The 16,678-nt window shown below is 39.7% G+C and overlaps 1 protein-coding gene, 1 long non-coding RNA gene and 1 pseudogene across 3 annotated transcripts; 1 reads left to right on the top strand and 2 right to left on the bottom strand.

The window, feature by feature from the left end:
- Positions 1-7,412: 7,412 nt before the first annotated feature.
- Positions 7,413-8,319, bottom strand: LOC104790149 (uncharacterized). The gene is made up of 3 exons (XR_768629.3): positions 8,010-8,319; positions 7,706-7,765; positions 7,413-7,591 (listed from the first exon to the last, which is right to left on the bottom strand). It is a non-coding gene; the product is annotated as an uncharacterized LOC104790149 (long non-coding RNA).
- Positions 8,320-11,315: 2,996 nt separating this feature from the next.
- Positions 11,316-11,906, bottom strand: LOC109133437 (putative defensin-like protein 60; annotated as a pseudogene). The gene is made up of 2 exons (XR_015560360.1): positions 11,712-11,906; positions 11,316-11,557 (listed from the first exon to the last, which is right to left on the bottom strand). The product of XR_015560360.1 is annotated as a putative defensin-like protein 60 (transcript).
- A 3,194-nt stretch (positions 11,907-15,100) lies between these two features.
- On the top strand, positions 15,101-16,625 carry LOC147942146 (uncharacterized). The gene is made up of 3 exons (XM_087455940.1): positions 15,101-15,205; positions 15,290-15,370; positions 15,480-16,625. The coding sequence occupies exons 1-3, from the start codon at positions 15,101-15,103 to the stop codon at positions 16,623-16,625; spliced, it is 1,332 nt and encodes a 443-aa protein (XP_087312066.1).
- Positions 16,626-16,678: the final 53 nt, after the last annotated feature.

Raw genomic sequence — 16,678 nt, 5'->3', positions numbered from 1 at the left:
TCATGGTCTATCTATTTAATTAGTCTTTAATAACTACAGTTTGGTTTCATTCTTCAAACTTGTGTCGAGATTCTTCCATCGGTATGGTTTGGGGCGATCGAGTCAACAAAACACATTCTTTGCTACAAATAGATTGAAATATCAAACGTGTTGCTATAAGAACAGAGGAGAAAGGATTGTAGAGGGTATGCATTGTTTGTTGTATGTTTAGTGACGTATGTGTCGCTTAGGGAGATATCGTTGATGACTCGGTGGCTCTATTCTTTGTAACAGTGCATCAGAAGTAATAGGTAAGAGTTTACACATTGATTCTTATCAAATGGTACGGTGAAACTGTGATCGGAGGTGTAACGCGAGAGAAGGACTAGGGTTCGACGAATTGGTGATTATACGATTTGGGGATTTTGATTGCAATGTGTCTTGAGGGATTTCCCATCTTCGATTATGTTAGGATGGTCCTAACTCAACTTCACCAAGAAAAATTAAGGAAGAGAGGAGGAAGATTAAGATAAGAGAGAAAAGAGGATAAGGAGGCGATAGGAAAACTTGATATTATTTCATTTGATAACCATAACCCTAGTAGGGATTCAAGGTTTAATACACATAAGATATTATTTGTTTAATAAAACGACAACACTTTGGAACACACAACAAAGCCTTTATTACTTATTCTCGAACCCTCTGTCTCACTCTCAGGTTCTTCTTCCTTAGCCACTTTTCTCTTGTATCTTCTTCTCCCACTGTCTCACTCTTCTACCTTTGGACCTCATCTTCTTCCTCGTAAAAGCCATAGGTACCACCAACCTATCAATACTCCCCCGTAATAGACAGACCTTGTCCTCAAGGTCAAACTCAAGGAACTGCTGCATCAGATTCGACAATGGTTCCCAGGTCGATTCCAGAGTTGGTAAGCCCTTCCACTGTACCAACACTTCTGTGTTGTTACCGTCAGCCGACCTACAGATGTCCAACAAGGTCTCGGGTTCCGTGTCCCATTCCAAATTGTGGGTTAGAATGGGAGGTAAGGCTTGCGGAGTGAATGAGTCTGGAACTGCCAGCTTCAGTTGTGATATGTGGAATACCGGATGAATGTTGCTGTGTTTTGGCAACTCGAGCTTGTAAGCAACTCTTCCTACTCTCTGGATAATCTTATAAGGACCAAAGTAGCGTTGGGAAAATTTCTACTTTCCTCCTCTCCACCACTGAACTTTGGCGATAAGGACGGAGCTTCAGATAAACCCAGTCATTCACTGCAAATTTCAACTGGAGGCGATACTTATTAGCTTCCTTTTGCATTCGCACTTGAGCGAGTTCCATGTTTTCACGTAGTTCCACTAGTAGACTGTCCCTGTCCCTCAGCAACTCATCAACACAAGCATTAGGGGTGGGAGTATATCCATACCTGAGCAGCTTAGGAGGTTCTCGCCCATATACAGCAAAGAAGGGAGTCATTTTGATGGAGGAGTGATATGAAGTGTTATACCAGTATTCCGTCCACGGTAGCCACTGTGCCCACGAGGAGGGTCGTCTGCTCGAGAAGCATCTGAGATATGTCTCTAAATAGCGATTTATTACCTCTGTTTGTCCATCCGTTTGGGGGTGGTACGCTGTGCTACGTTTGAGAGTCGTGCTTTGCAGAGAAAACAACTCCGTCCAGAATCTGCTGAGAAACACTCGATCACGATCCGACACTCAGGAAACCCATGAAGCCTTACCACTTCCCGGATAAACGCTTCTGCCACTGACTTGGCTGTAAAAGGGTGTTTCAACCCTATGAAGTGGCTGTACTTACTCAAACGATCCACTACAACCAGCACCGAGTTGAACCCTCTTGAGTTTGGTAGGCCTTCTATGAAGTCCATGCTAATATCAGACCATATTTGTTGAGGAATGGGCAATGGGGCTAATAGGCCTGCTGGAGATAAGGTGGAGTATTTGTTTTCCTGACATCTGGTAATGTACTGGATGACATCCTTCCTCATGCCCTTCCAGTACACTTCTTGCAGCAAACGCTTGTACGTCTTAAGGGCCCCTTCATGACCTCCAACCAACCCCGCATGGAACTGCTCAATGATATTTGGAATGAAGGGAGATCCCAAAGGCAAAACCAAGCCACCTTGTCTGTATAACAACCCCTTGTTCAGCTGATAAACCGGGTGTTGTTGTCCACCTTCTATGCTTGTGGCAATTGGTCCTAATCTGAATCCTCTCTCAACTGTTTCTTCAACTCTTCCTTGTCCAGGTTGAGAGGAGCTGTCAGAGTAAGCTGCATTAACTCTGTCATTTCATGTGAGCGCCTTGACAGAGCGTCTACAACCTTGTTCTCACTACCAGGCTTATACTCAATCCTGTAGTTTAACCCTATTAATTTCGAGGCCCATCTTTGCAGGACAGTGGATACCGCTTTCTGGTCCAACAAATGTTTGAGGCTTCTCTGATCCATCTTAATCACAAACTCGCCACATGCCAGATAATGTTTCCATTTAGTAACTGCTTGCACGATAGCCAGAACTTCTCGCTCATAGACTGATCTTGTTCTACCCGTTGGAGAGAATGCTTGGCTGAGGAAAGCCAGTGGTCTTTGGTTTTGTGAGAGGACTGCACCAATCCCCAATCCAGATGCATGAGTCTCCACCACAAATTCCTTAGTGAAATCTGGTAATGCCAGCACTGGTATGCTTGTTACTGCCCGTTTAAGGTCAAGGAAGGCCATTGTAGCAGTTGTGTTCCAGATGAAGCCATCCTTCTTCAATAGGGTTGTCAAGGGTCTTGCGATTTGCCCATAGTTTCTCACAAATCTCTTGTAATAGCCAGTTAACCCTAAAAATCCACGCAGTTCTATTATTGTCTTAGGAGTTGGCCAACTGAGCATAGCTTCCACCTTCTCAGGGTCAGCAGCTACTCCCTCTGATGAGATGACATGTCCCAGATATGCAACCTCCTTGTTACCAAAGGAACACTTCTTCGCATTGGCATAAAACTTATGTTCCTGCATAATGCGCAACACAACCTCCAGGTGCTCCAAATGTTCCTCCACCGTGGAGCTATACACCAAGATATCGTCAAAAACCACCAGAACAAACCTTCTCAGATATGGGCGAAAGAGGTCATTCATGATGCTCTGAAACGTTGATGGTGCATTCGTAAGCCCAAATGGCATTACCAAAAACTCATAGTGGCCCTGATGAGTATGAAAAGCTGTCTTCTCTATGTCTGATTCTTTCATTCTGATTTGATGGTATCCGGACTTTAAGTCTAGCTTTGAGAAGACTGCTGCTCCTTGTAACTCGTCCAATAATTCCTCAATGATTGGAATGGGATAACGGTCAGGTATGGTCGCCTTGTTCAAGGCCCTGTAGTCCACGCAGAATCGCCAACCACCATCTCGTTTCTTAACCAACAACACGGGACTGGAGAATGGACTAACACTGGGACGAATGATTTGTGCCTCAATCATTTCCTGTACCAGCTTCTCAATCTCGTTCTTCTGAGAAAATGAGTACTTGTAAGGTCGTAATTTGACTGGTGTTGTACCCTCCTTGAGGTTGATCGCATGCTCTCTGTTTCTTGACGGTGGCAACAGATTAGGCATCTTGAAGACAACCCCAAATCTAGCAATGAGCTTATCCACTGCTTCAATGTTTTCTGCTCTTCTGGTTGTTATACCTTGATTCTCAAACAGTGTTGTCAGTTCCAAAAGGTATGCTTCTCCATGACGTTTGATGATCCGTTCCATTGAGTTTAAAGACACCTGTGCTTTGCTAAGAGATGGATCACCTTTTATTGTAACCCACTGAACCCCAATCTTCCAACTCAGTGTACGGTTTAACCAATTGATCTTCGTATCTCCCAACGTCACCAGCCAAGCATAACCGAGTATTACATCTGTGGTCCCTAAGTCAAATACTCGAAACTCCTACACTATGTCAATGCCTTGTATTTCTAGCAAGTGTCCTTCACACTTGCCTCGCCCCTTGAGAATTCGTCCTCTAGCTAGACGAACCCCAAATCCTTTACTACCAGAGAGTGGTAACCCTAGCTCCTTCACTAAAGTTTCAGAGATAAAGTTACTTGTAGCTCCCTAGTCTATGAGTACCTCAACTGCTCGTCCACAAATCTTCTCCATCACTCTCATAGACTGTTCATCAGTGAAACCTGACATGGCCCCCATGGTAACCACTTCCTGAATCTCCTCAGGTTCCTCTACAACTTCCTCAATCTCATAGAACTCCTGCTCATCATCTTCTTCCACAGCTAAGCATTTGAGCTTTTGTTGCTGGCATCTGTGACCAGGAACCCACTTATCTCCACACCTACGGCAAGGATTAGTGTTTCGAGACTCAGCTCCCAGGAATCCTTTCTTTGTCTCCTTGTTATATTCGCTCACCTTCTTGGTGTCACGCGACTGAGAAAAACCGTGGTTAGTATGACCCCCAGAGAAGTTTCGCTGAGCCATTTTTGCTTGATAGCTAGCTTTCTCGTTCTCCTGCGACTCTACCAACTTCGCACTATCCACCAGTTCCGTCATATCCATGGGACGAAGCAAAACCACCTGATTTCGGATGCTGCGTTTCAATCCCTTTAGGAAGGCGGACTCGAAAACATCATCTGTCACATGTGGTAGTTCTACTGCCAATTCCTCGAATTGCTCACGGTACTCCGCAACGCTTCCCTGCTGTGTTATGGAAAGCAGGTGATCCAAGGTCGACTGGCCTCTTCCGGGACAAAATCTACTCTTGAATGTGTCACAAAAGTCCTTCCACGACCTTATGCGCAGCCTACCATGTACCCACCTCCACCAGGTGACAGAGTATAACCCTCTTAGGTCTGTTGGCGGTGTGTTGTAGCGGAGTTCCATCGGACGCATCTGGGATTCACGCGGCGGTAACGGAAGGATCCCCTCACGCTGAACACTAGCCGAATCCACAGTCGGCGATATTGTGACCTGCCTCTACTCTCCTGCGGCTGGACTCAAATATCCCGGAATCTGAGACTCTGTGGTGACCCCAAAAACTTGGTTGCGAAGGTTCTTCTCAACCGTCGTTTTGAGGTACTCCAGGGTCTTATCGTGCTCATCCACGCGTTCTGCGAGCGAACGGGGTTGAACCGCGGTCTCCGAAGCGGCGGAACCGAGTTCTGAATCGTCTACTTGTTTCTGCGAAGCCATCGACGACTTAGCTCAAACAATGAAGGCACCAAATGTTAGGATGGTCCTAACTCAACGTCACCAAGAAAGATTAAGAAAGGAAGAGAGGAGGAAGATTAAGATAAGAGAGAAAAGAGGATAAGGAGGCGATAGGAAAACTTGATATTATTTCATTTGATAACCATAACCCTAAACCCTTTGTCTCACTCTCAGGTTCTTCTTCCTTAGCCACTTTTCTCTTGTATCTTCTTCTCCCACTGTCTCACTCTTCTACCTTTGGACCTCATCTTCTTCCTCATAAAAGCCATGGGTACCACCAAAAGATTATGTGGCTGGTGAATTGCGACCATGGCTTTCATGATTAGAGGATTTATTTGTTCGTGAGAATTTCACGGCGGATGAGAAAGTAATCAACAGGAATCCATTCCACAAGTATCTCATCAGCTTGTAGCGCTTTCACGTCTACAGGTAACAATCCCGACGTTGGAACCTAGCCTTAGATTTCGAAATGAATATCCAGGTGTTCTTAGGGATTGGCCATCTGCTAGTATGAGGTTCAATAGTTCACAATGTCTTGAATGTGTTAGTGGCAAGCAAAGTACACACCATGCGTTCGACAGATTGTGTGAGAGAATGAACAAATTAAATCAGCAGATGAAGCTGAATTTGTCTCCTAAATCATGGATGTTCAAATACAAGCCAAACAAGGTAAGGCTTAGGAAATACAAGCATGTTAAAGAGAGATTAAAGAGACTGCACATTCATGTTCCAGAAGGTGAAACTTTGTCTCATGTTGATAGGCTGCACAAAAGGAAGAAGCAGAAGTCTATATTGGTGGATTGCTTTAGACTAAGTGTGAACAGACAAAAGCAGAGTGTCACGTCAATACAGCAGCATCATGTTGTTTTCATGGCTGGAATTCAGAACACTGAGGTAGCGGGGAGATCAAGGGAGAGAGTACAAGAGTCTATGGTTCAAAGTAGAAAGATGCAGCATGGAATTGCAAGTTACCATGTTTGGCATTGTTGGAAAGCTTGGTATATGAAGATCTTTGCGTATACGTTTGACGCTCGATCAAAACTGCATTGTGTTGGCAACATTACTGCAAAACAGAGTTATGAAGGGAAGTTTATAGGACTATACTCAACAAATGGGGCCAGGAAAAACTATTTTTCTTTGTGGCATCGTTGGAGAGATAAGGGACAGAACAAATAGCATGGATTCGTGCTTGTTTACAAGTTCCAAATTAAACAACAGATTGATGTGTGGTGGTTTCAGATTGGAAAAGTCATTCAACCTGCAAATTCTGCATCTATGTTATTGGCTCTGCCAATCATCCCAACAACTCCGCAACAGCTTATCTACCTAAATTTGGAGCATGATGTTATCATTCAAAGGGCATTGGAACAGATTCAAGAGTTTGGAGAGACTAGGATGAAAGTTGTTTCTATGCTCTGCTTGGGTGGCATTCACTTATGTTTAACTGATTTATGGAAGAGAAAATTTTGCAAGAACTAGTGGTATAAGTTCAAAATACAACACAGAGACTAGCGAAGCGTTTGGAACAGGGAAACCTCTGCTTATAATAATACAATCTTGCTAGACAACATATTTTGACATCTTTTAGCAAGACATTGCGAAGAAAGAGTTAGGAAAGGGCGATATGAGGATACGACACAGTTCATTAGGTTTCTTTTTTTGTTCCCCTCAAGCTGTTTTCAAAGGGGGAAGTATTGATAAGCACATGAGAGGCAAGTGTGGGGCTGAAGATGAGTTAGTTCACACTATTATTGTATATAACTACAGAGGAGAAAGGATTGTAGAAGGTATGCATTGTTTGTTGTATGTTGAGTGAGATAGAGTTGATGAACCGGTGATGTGCGGGTGGATCTATTCTTTGTTACAGTGCATCGGAAGTAATAGGTAAGAGTTTACACATTGATTCTTATCAGGACCAAGCTTGGCTTCTCAAAGAGGAAAAGGTCGAGAGGAAGATGGTGTAATCGTCTGTTGTCTTTTTCGAGAAAAGAACATGACAAACTGTATAATAATTGTGGCTTACACATAAGCCTATGTGTATAGGCTGTATAATTAGTACAGTAGCTATTTGTTTAACATACACTATTATTGTATAATGATTAAACACTTAAGAGGGAGATATTGAACTTGTATTTGGTAGGATTTTAATATTTTAGAATTTTGAAAGATTTCATTGAGTTTTAAGGAAATTTGATTATTTTTTAAAGTTTTTATATTTAAAAAACAGTGAATCGATGAGATTTTGTTATTAAACTTTGGGTGATTTTAGAATATCTCACAACACAAAAAAAAATTGTTTATCCCAGTCATACGCAAGTCACAGGCTCTCTTATCCCAATACTCTCTAAAATGAAGAATGTTACGCCAATGATCAAGTATTCATCTTGCGTTAACATATGGGCAACACTTGCAATGAAAAAACAAATCGAGGTTAGTGTTGAGATTTAACAACAGTCAACAACACATATGAATAACTAATAGTCACTGATACGTCTAGAGATCAGAAAAAAGAACACTCACGTTTCAGAAAATGAGTTCTTAATTCTTGTGGAGACTGGAGACAGCGATTCTAGCAGCAAGCTGGAATTATAAACATTGAAACCATTGTTAAATTATTGCCTAATGTCCAATAACAATCTAAAAATTGGAAAGCATCACAACATGAATCAGATCAAGTAATAATCTCAGTCAATCACAAATATGCAATTTCACATGTAAATCCGAAACTGATCTATCAAATCAAGAAAACACCAACTAAATCAAATCGTAGTGATAGTACTAAAAAATAAAAAGAAAGGTGAAAAAACAAAGAAGAAAAACTAACGGAGGCGTAATCAGGATGGTTGGTGGTCATAGAAGCAGCAGTCTCAGCGATGAGGACAGGGTCATAGTGATCGATACTAAAACCATAGCTAAGCTTCTTTAGCCGCACAATGATTTTATCGAAGCGAACAGTTTCCTTCTTCCCGTCACGTTTCACCACGTACATTTTTATTTTTCTCTCTATGAGGAATTATATCGAACAGTTGTTAGGCGTCTTTGATGATGATGAAGGAGAGAAGAAGAGGAACCTGTAGAAATTTCAATTGCCCAGAGAGAAACGACAGATGAAGCTTAGTAGTAACCGAAAATCCTTTTAAAAACTACCTCAGAAGGTGTGATTTTATAAGACTTATTTTTCAACTAAAAAATAGAAAAAAATCTCATAGAATCATGCAAAGTATAAGTTTTTAAAAAAGTTGTGAAATTTTGAATAACAGTAAATTTCAAGTAGGTTTTATAAATCATTGATTGAATAACAAGAGATTCTTGAGTAGTTTAAATAAGTTTACATAAATTCAAGTTGAACAACATAGGATTTTAAGGAAATAATGTATATGTAGCATATACATTTTTTTAGTATAGGAGTTCGCCCTAGCTGCTGCTCTCTCTGGCACAATCCCCGATGTTTTCTTCCTTGGCGGCGTCGACTCCGATCAGCGTCGCTGGGAAACTGTTTCTGCATCCCCATGCCCTCCTCTTCTTCTTAAGTCATGTTTCTCTTTGTTTCGGCGGTGAACAATCCGGAGGTTCACCACATGTCCACTCTGCAAGTCCGGCTATGCTCCAGCTTCATTCCCTCTCCCCCCCCTCCGTCTCTCTCGGTTGTTCCTCTGAATGAGGTGATTCTCACGAGATTCCAGCCTTTCATTGCTACATCTGAGATTTCAGAACGCATATTCAACCTTGCGTTTCGCCTTTGTCACGCGCCTCCCTCTATGTCAACCTTTTTATCTCTCTGCTCCTTGGATCTAGATCCCCTCACCAAGCGTTTGGCTCGGTTGCAGTTGGACAGGAGCTCTGTATTGACTTTGGAGCTGTGCAAGACTTTGCCAAGGCCCCGTAACCTATGTACCTCAAAGTCCCAGGTTTGTTCCCAACCCTCCTCCGCCTTCCTGTAGCATACCCCTGTGTCGAATTATGGAATCAATTGTCCGAAGACTACAGTTGAAACATAATCACCCATGTATGCTCTGTTGTTACGAAGTTTGTTTGAGAACCTTGCCTCTAGCTCAGTTTAGGTTCCTTACCTTTGACTGTCAACGATTGATGAGGACCGGCATTATGACCTCGTCTCAACCGAGCAATGGTTACCGGCTCCTCTTGGATCTAACCTCATTGTTTCAGCTGTTCCCTGAACTATCTCAATTGCATCTCTGCTTTATTTGTGTTGAAACCGGAAGCTATTCGAAGATCGGCATTGTGACCTTCTCTTCAAGAAGAGAATGTTACCGACACCTTCCCAGTCTTCTCTACACACTTCCCATGCGGCCTGAATCTTCCCAAGTTCCATTCATCAATGACAGGAAGTGTGTCCCCCTTGGCAAAATCTGATGAGTTTCGGCATTATGACCATAGCTCCATGGAATATGGTTACCGACACCTCCTCAAGTAAGCCATGTCCAACCTTAACCCACCACTCACCCTCCTCCTTGTCAATGAGCAGATCAAACCATCTAGTCTCTCGGCTATGGAAACCCTCTCAACGTCCCAATGTCATTTTGATAAAGACAATCTGCCACTCTTCCGCTGTATTAGTGAGTGTGGCGTCGACTACCCCGGAGTTAGCTTGCGGTTTGATGCTCCTTTGCTCAAGTCTCCAACATCTCTTGGACATGTTTGTCGATTTATCTATCTTTACCTTTGTTGAACATGTTTATCAAGCTTTGCTTTGAAAACTTTCACCCTTGTAACCATGCTACTTTGTTCAGTTTGAATGAAAAGTAAGGTGTTGTGTGTTCAAAAAAAAAAAGAACAACATAGGATTTTAATTTTTTTTTTTAAATCATCAATTGAATAACATAGAATTTTAAGAATACTCTAAAATCTTTTAAAATACCGAGTTAAATACCCCCTCTTGGTTTCATATGATGTTTTTGCATTCGCTGATCCGAGAGGATTCTTGTTATTGAGGCTTGACTGGTTCAAAAGCTGCGGTTGCGGTTGCGGGAGATTGCGGAAGCGGACGATTGCGGTTTCAAGCGTTATTAAGCGTTTTGAATGACTGGTTTAGCGGTTTAAAGTTGGTGCGTTTGCGGGAGGTTTATGACTTGTTGACCAGCGGGTGCAATAGCGGTTGGAACATAACAAATGTGATATCTAATATATAAATGTTTTAAAACACCAAAATTTTTATTAAACTTGATTTATAATTAAAATTTATTAAAATAATAATTATTCAAAAAAAAATTCATATTGAAATACTTATTCCTTTATGCATATGGTTTTTCACCAAAATTTTAATCAAGTAATTTGATAAACGACAAAACATATGCTTTAGATCATAGATCTTTTCTCTTTTCTCTTAGATCGTGGGTCTGTAGTTGCATTGGTAGGAATGGTCAAGTGAGAGTTGAGAAGAGTCACTGGTGATTTTTTTAATATTTTTCACAAATAATTTTATTCTCTTAAATTTCTGATGAAATATTATATTTATTTAGATTTTTTTAAACTTATGTGGGATGTGCCATTAAATTTACATCAAGTTTTCCGGATTATTGTTAATTGGAATATTATTTTCTTCTAATTGTTTACTTTATAATCTCTGCAATCGAATCCGTACTTCATTTTCTCCCATCCTTAATGAGTAAAATGATTAGATAGAAAATATAACAAAAAATTTTTTCATTATCATTGATTTCTTTAAAGTTTTTTTACAAAAAAAAAAAAATTCCAACCGCAATCGCTCGCAACCGCAAACACTTGCAGAAAGCAACTTTTGGAATTCAGTAGTTTGAAACGGTTGTGACCAATCATGAGTGGTTTGTATGATTGATTCTAATCGTTAGCAACCGCTACTACCCGCAAACGCAGCTTTTGTAGGAGATAGCGGGACAATCAGTCAACACCTTACTCGACTATAATAATTGATTAAGCGATTTGGGTTTAATTATTATTATGCCAGTTTTCTCGTTTTGACCAAGTAAAACAAAAGTTTTTTTTTTTTGGCAACATAAAACAAAAGTTTAAGAACAAATTAGGCGATACATATTAACACTTATATTAAATCTAATATTTATCTTGAATGGGTATTCGTAGGAAGAAAAAAACAACTAGTAGTATGAGAATATCGTAGTCATAGAAGCGATAATATAATAAAATTAGTTTTATTTCATAGAAAAGCATACATAAATTTGATGATGCCATTGCCATAACAACATAAATCAACCGCTAGAATTGTCGATCGGTTTCTATTATGTTTTACAACAACATCGTCCATTAACACACTCTCCATCCTTGTACCGCCTGTCAGTGCAGTCAAACCAGCATTCATAATTTCCGTACCTTGTTGAACATGTTATCAGCATTCATCATTTTTTGATGTTTCGAATACTGTAACACATGACAACGTATGTTAACCAAAAGTAAATAAATTATATGCGTACACGTACATATTCATTCATATCGGCTGTTCATTTTTTCCTTTTTAAAAGTAAAATATTCAATAATTAATTTGAAACTGACGAAAAACAGTTGGACTACATACCTGGTGAGGCTAAAACGTCAGAGTTCGACGGTGAGTTTGTTAATATCACTACAAGAAAAAAAATCACAGAAGTTTTGGTGATCATCATTTTTTTACTAGTAATTCTCTTTTAAGAAGAAGGGAGTCTAAATACTTCTCTCCATCTTTGCCAAATGCCAAGAAAAGTCTTAATTTTTAACCTATTTATTTTATTTTCTTCCCATAAATGAATCGACCATATATATGCTGATAACATTATTTTGGTGGTAGATATGGCATGATTCCAAGGGTACCAAATCATGGAAAAATATATAGTCAACAATATTATTTTGTAATTAAGTAATAATATAATGTAGATGATTTTGAAATTAAGGGAGATATATGAGAAAAATGGAAATTCTGCTTTTCAAAGAAAATCTTACACAATTACTATCATTCAATACATCAGATTCAATGCAAGATCTGAGTACATAAATTAGTGTAAGAAAAAATGAACTGAAAATTATTATTTTTGGGTCAACATATATATATATATATATATATATATACTGTATGTATGTATATTTGCATGTATGGCTAAAACTATAGATTTTTGGTACTAAATCATTGAAATATGGTCAAAACTTCTTCTGGTAACAATTTTAATATTATTATAATACATACTCTCCTCTGTTTTACAAATAGTGTCATTTTGACCCATTGAACACAAATTAAGAAAAAGTTGAGTTATACATATATCTCCTATTTAATGAGTAATTTATCATTTAAATAAATTAAAGAGTTTTGGGTTAAAGGTAAATTAGAAAATTTGATGTAAAAAATCACATTAAAAATATAAAGTGTCAGTCTTTGTGAAACAAAGAAAAAACTCTAGAATTACACTCTTTATGAAAGAGAGAGAGTGTTTGTTAAATAGAGATTTCATTAAGCATTAAGTCTTAAAATTAGTTTCATTTATCAGATTAAATGAAAGCTTTCTTTGCATAATCATAGTTTTGTTGAAAAAGAAGTTGGACACACACACAAAAAACAAATAATAAAAAGTGAGAATACACCAGTTTGACACAAATTTGACAATTAATTGCTAGATTAACACTCCATCCTATCCAATTGCTAAAATGACACAATTTTTATGTAGAAAGACTAACAAACCACATAATTTTTGTTTCAATTTCAAAAATAAAAACGAAAAACAAAAAAATTATTATGTTTAAAAATATTATTTAAAATATGATTGATGAAATTTATAATGTATAAAAAATATGATGTTTAAAAAATATTTTTCAAAATATGATTTATAAAAATAAAATATAATGTACAAAAATAGTATTCAAAAAATTGTTTATAAAAATATGATGTATACCAACAAATCGACCGTCAATATGTTCGTCGTCGGCTATCCATCAGTAAACTCCTGTCGGAAATCCGTCTGTAATTACCGACATATTTATTTTACCGATGCTCTAGAATCGGCAGACGCTTTCATATGTTAATTGTCGGTAATAAGTATTTTCGGCGGCTAACTAACGGATATGCTTGTTAGTTCTAAGCTGTTTTTTTTATAGTGAAAGCATACATCATTTTTGATGTCTCGATCACTAAAACACATATACAACTTATGTTAGGGTAAAATATATGAACACTTAGATAAAATCGATTTCACAAATTTTTCTAACACTAACACCAGGCGAAGGTTGTGTCGATCGACACAGCCCCCTAGTATCGACCGACACCCTCTTGGTGTCGCCCGACAGATACTTGATATTTCCCGAAAACCCTAGTTCGCGTCGACCGACACCTCCACAAGGCTTCGATCGACGCGAGAAACCTAAGAGCGTTGTCCTCACATCAGTGTCGATCGACAGACTCCTTATGTCGATCAACATTGATATCGAACATCGAATCTCTTCTATCAGAAACACCAAATCTCGCTTCCAAACACCTCTCAAGCATTTCTAGAAGTGAAACCAAGCCTCGGGAACCACACTAATCACATAGAACTCAAAGGAAAATAATCACACAACACACAAAGTTACAGAAACAGAGATCTTAGCTTAGATAAGCCATGTTCATGCACCCATCTTTGCCAATACAGAGAGATCTTAAGCCCAAAACGACGAAGCTAGTACCACAGCAACCTTCGCCACACGTCCCTAGCCTTGAATCCACACTCTCCAGGAAGAAAACTCACCAACAGAGACAAGAATCTCCAAAAATCTCAAGAACGCTCTCTGGAAACGCTCTCTTCTTCCTTTCTCTCTTGAAATGTTGACAACTCTCCAATTTACATGTTTTAGACACCCTTTTTTGTCCATATTTTGCATTATATATACCCTAATCTTAGCATTTTTAGGTCCTTTACTGTAGGAATTTGCATTTAGGCCATTTAGGGTGCTGCATTGTTGCATTTATGCATTTTGGATGATAACAGGTGCTTTAGAGCCTAAAATGGGGGAAAACGAGGTCAAAATCGAGCGTATACCCGAAGGAGCAATTGTGCAAGAAGAATAGTCCAAACCTCAACCCGATCAAAGAGGATCTAAGAGCAGGAAGAACAACCCGAAGACCTACCCGAGGAACTACCCAACTAGATCCTCGTGCACCACCTCGAGTAGACCCTCGGACAGGACTAAGCAGCTACTTAAGTTAAGAACAAAATCACCACAACACCTACTTAAATGATCTCGCGAAACACCACCCGTTGTTGCAAGTCCTGGATTGCCACGGGATGTTCCATCTGAATTTAGTTTCATCCATCCCTTGGTTGGTGTCCGCCAGGCAACCATCCTTACAATCTGTTCTGTAGAAGGCTCTTGATCCTGAACTGCCTGATTAGCTTGACAAATTTCCCTCGCCAGATTCCATATAAACTGTACTCTATCCCGACGTTTTCAATCCTATACCAAATAATGTGAACCACCCGAGGCCGCAACATCCTCTGCATTGTCCAAATTATTATACAACCAGCCAAACAACGTATACATATTGTTAGTATTTAGGCTTGTCAAATAAACTCTTACAGTTAATATTAGTTATCAATTAAATGCAAGCTCATTACTTTCCTGAATAAAACTGTTGGAACAGAAAAAAAGAGCAAAAAATCGCTTAAGAGTCTCTTTCTAATCTAGAGTCTTCTCCTAGGGATAGAATAAAGTTTTGACCAGAGTAAAACATTCTCCTTTAGCTGATTTATCCTCTTTAGTGTGTTTTTGTCGGGTTTCTAAACATCTTTTCCATTGGTCTCTAGGGTTTGAGCTGTGTTCTTCGTCTGAAATGTTTCTTTTACCCAAAGTAGGAATTTTTAACAGTCTCACCAGTTACTTTGTCTGTGGCTAGCGGATCTGGTTAAAGTTGAAGAGTTTGGGTGTTATTTTGGTTCAGATCTTGTGTTTGGTTTCCGTTTTTCAAACATGTCGTCTGCTATCGATAAAGCTCTGATGGCGATGTCTCTTGAGGAAGAGGATTTACCTTTCAATATGCCGAATCTACCTGAGTTCTCGTCATGTGAAAGGAGTGTCCTGAGCTTAGTTGGTCGCACGCTAAATCCATATTGTCAACCAATGGACCAACTGTTTCGTCATATGCCTCGCAAATGGTAGAAGATTGGTAGAGTTCGAGGCGTCGCCTTATCCAAGGAACTGTTTCAGTTCTTCTTCAAGTCTGAATTTGATTTGGTTGAGGTATTAGAAAAAGGGATTCATACGTTCAACGATTGGACCATTGTCGTTGATAGATGGGTGGAAGACCCTCCAGATAACTATCTACAATTCACTCCCATGTGGGATCCAGCTCTGGAACATCCCAATCAATTTCTACACAGATCAGGCGCTAACGGCTTTGGGAGAGTTAATTGGTCAGGTAACTGAAGTGGCCTTTGACACGGAGAAGCGTCAACTGCAAGACTTCATCAGAATAAAGGTCATCTTTGATGTTTCAAGGCCCTTGAGAAGATCGAAGATTGTTAACCTCCCCAAGGGTGGCACTACATCGATAAACTTTGAGTATGAAAGAGTTCAGAAGAGGTGTTTTGAATGTCAAAGAATGACTCATGATAGGGAGACTTGTCTTATCTATATGAAGAAAAGACAAGAGATTGCGGATGCTAGATTAGTAGGGCTTCCTCTTGCAAATCCAAGGAAGGATCCGGTCCAAAAAGAAACAGATCCTCTGTTTGGAGTTCTCAAGGAAAACCAGGTGGGAGTGGATCCTGCGATAGGGAGATCTTGTATTGCTCCAGTAGTTCTAAAAAGTATGAGGCAGTATCTGAGGGTGTCAACGGAAGAGGAAAGACTCATTAGAGAGGATAGGGTCAAGTCTTCTGTTCGGGAGGTGGAAAAGAACCCTTTGCCTCAAAAGTTGATCTTAAGGCTTGAACCATTGCCAATCTTCCATAGAGATCTCAACAAAGGAAAAGGCGTGGTTTTCAACTTTGATATTGAGACAGTCAGAGAGAAAGGTGTTGCTGAGACAGTCCAAGAGAAAGGTGTTGCTGAGACAGTCCAAGAGAAAGGTGTTGCTGATCACGAAATAGAAGGAAACTATGCAGAGTCCTTGGGAAGGACAAGACTGGAGGATCAGGTCGTTTCTCAAAACGTTTATTTCTCGGATAATGCGGGCCCTGGTAAATTATTTGCTTTATCCCAACCATTTCAGATCAATTCAATGGAGGGTTCTTGCTCCTTTGCAGCAGGACCTACCGGAATTGGTTTGAAATCTGTAAAGAGTAACAACAGGAATAGACCTCCAAATAGTCAGAGGAAGCCAAAGAATTCCGCACCAGTGTTGGGATTTGATCAAAAGGATCTGAGATTAAGTCTTCAAAAAGGAACAAAGAAGAAAAGGAAAGCAGTTGATGTGGGTACAAGCGCTGTGAAATCGATTAAGATTAACCCTCAAGAGGTGATCCCAAAGGGAGGATTGCCTAACACCCAATGAGCATCATCAGCTGGAATTGTCAAGGACTGGAACGGTCTCATGACTTGACAATT

This window comes from Camelina sativa, chromosome 6, assembly GCF_030686135.1.
Source record: "Camelina sativa cultivar CO46 ecotype springtype chromosome 6, ASM3068613v1".
Taxonomy (NCBI): Eukaryota; Viridiplantae; Streptophyta; class Magnoliopsida; order Brassicales; family Brassicaceae; genus Camelina; species Camelina sativa.
This window is presented reverse-complemented; position numbering and strand designations above follow the sequence as displayed.